Source organism: Morone saxatilis, unplaced genomic scaffold (genome assembly GCF_004916995.1).
Source record: "Morone saxatilis isolate NCDOM2014 unplaced genomic scaffold, NCSU_SB_2.0 Contig15, whole genome shotgun sequence".
Lineage (NCBI taxonomy): Eukaryota > Metazoa > Chordata > Actinopteri > Moronidae > Morone > Morone saxatilis.
This window is the reverse complement of record NW_023339707.1, coordinates 26,101,933-26,103,603: the sequence shown is the minus strand read 5'-3', so window position 1 is coordinate 26,103,603 and position 1,671 is coordinate 26,101,933. Positions and strand designations below refer to the sequence as shown.

The window sequence follows — 1,671 nt, the reverse complement described above, 5'->3', positions numbered from 1 at the left end:
ACACACTGTAACACACACACACTACCTGTGTGTCTCTGTGTCCTTCAGGAGCGAATGAGGAAGTTGTTGAAGGTGTACGAGCTGTTGGGAGGAGAAGAAGACATCGTTAACCCGACTAACGAGCTCATTAAAGAGGGACACATCCTGAAACTGTCCAACAAGAACGGGACCACACAGGACAGATACCTCATACTGGTACTGTCTCACCTGTACTCTACTGTCCTATGTCTGCCCACCTGTACTCCTACTGATCTCTACTCTCTCCACGCTGGTACTCTACTGGTCTCTACCTGTCTCCATCTGTACTCTATGTCTCTACTGTCTCATCTGTACTCTACTGTCTCCATCGGTACTCTAATGTCTCCACATGTACTCTACTGTCTCTACTGTCTCCATCTGTACTCTACTGTCTCCATCTGTACTCTACTGTCTCCACCTGTACTCTACTGTCTCTAATGTCTCCACCTGTACTCTACTGTCTCTACTCTCTCCACCTGTACTCTACTGTCTCTACTGTCCTGTATTTCTCTAACTGTCCCTACTGTCTCTAACTGTCTTGTTGATGAAGCAGTAAATTGACCTCTGTCCCTCCTCTGTAGTCTTAATGACAGGTTGCTTTACTGCGTCCGAAGCTGCGTCTATTGGTCAGAAGTACGGTGTCCGTGCTCGCAATTGATGTGGACGGTATGGAGGTGAGACATCATCAGCTGATCAAACCTGCACCTGATCCATCGTCTGCTACTGAATCTGAATAAACCATGTCTGTCACCCTGTCTGTCTTTCCACCTTGTCTGTCAACCTGTCTCCTAACTGCCATACTACCTGTCTCCTCTCTGTCAAGCTGAAAGGAGAACCAGCAGTGTTGCAGTACCCAGGGACATTCCTTGTGTCTGGAAAACAGAGATCCCTGGAACTGCAGGCACAGGTACACGCCACAGGAGACACCAGACACAGAGACAGACACCATAGATATATTCTTATCAGACACAGAGAGAACAGCAGACACATTAGAGACACAAACACATAGAGACACAGAACACAAGAGACACAGACAACATAGAGAAACAAACCAGAGAGACACAGACACAAGATACACAGAACCACATAGAGACACAGACACATAAGAGCACAGCAGTGTATTCCAGTATTTAAGGTGGCCTGTTTACTGGAAAACCAGTCCTCCCACAAGACATCGTTGTTTGTCTGACCTGGTCTTCTGTGTGATTGTAGTCTCTGTATGGACGGAGAGGAGAAGAAGGACTGGAATACCCAGGTACAACACACATGTCTTTATAACTGGACTCACTGTCCTGCTCTTTTTGCTGTTCACTTGAAATGACAATTAGGTCAAAGATAAAGTGTCATATTCTGCACATACCAATATTATGCGCAAATCAGTTTCTTGTATGTGTGTGTTCTGTGAGTGTGTGTGTTGATGGTGTGTGTGTGTCTCAGGGCATTCCAGGCGATCGAATCCGAACCATGGAGCTATGTTGTTACGTGGAATTGATGCTTCAGACATGCTGAATTCTGTTCATACGAGACGACGTTAGTCACGGCTGCCTTGTTTTTTTCACTTCATCGGTAAATATTTCACTGTCCGGGATGTGTTTCAGGATTCCGGATCTTCTCGTAGATTGTTTGGTCAGTCTGTTTTATTCTCCGAGCAGT

At 45.9% G+C, this 1,671-nt stretch overlaps 1 protein-coding gene across 1 annotated transcript in view; it reads left to right on the top strand.

The window, feature by feature from the left end:
* Nucleotides 1–1,671, top strand: part of fgd1 (FYVE, RhoGEF and PH domain containing 1) — a 17,052-nt gene that overhangs the window by 5,805 nt on the left and 9,576 nt on the right. Inside the window, exon 11 of the mRNA XM_035656295.1 lies at nt 49–195. Within this exon, the coding sequence (XP_035512188.1) occupies nt 49–195 (147 nt within the window). The remainder of the gene's footprint in view (nt 1–48; nt 196–1,671) is intronic.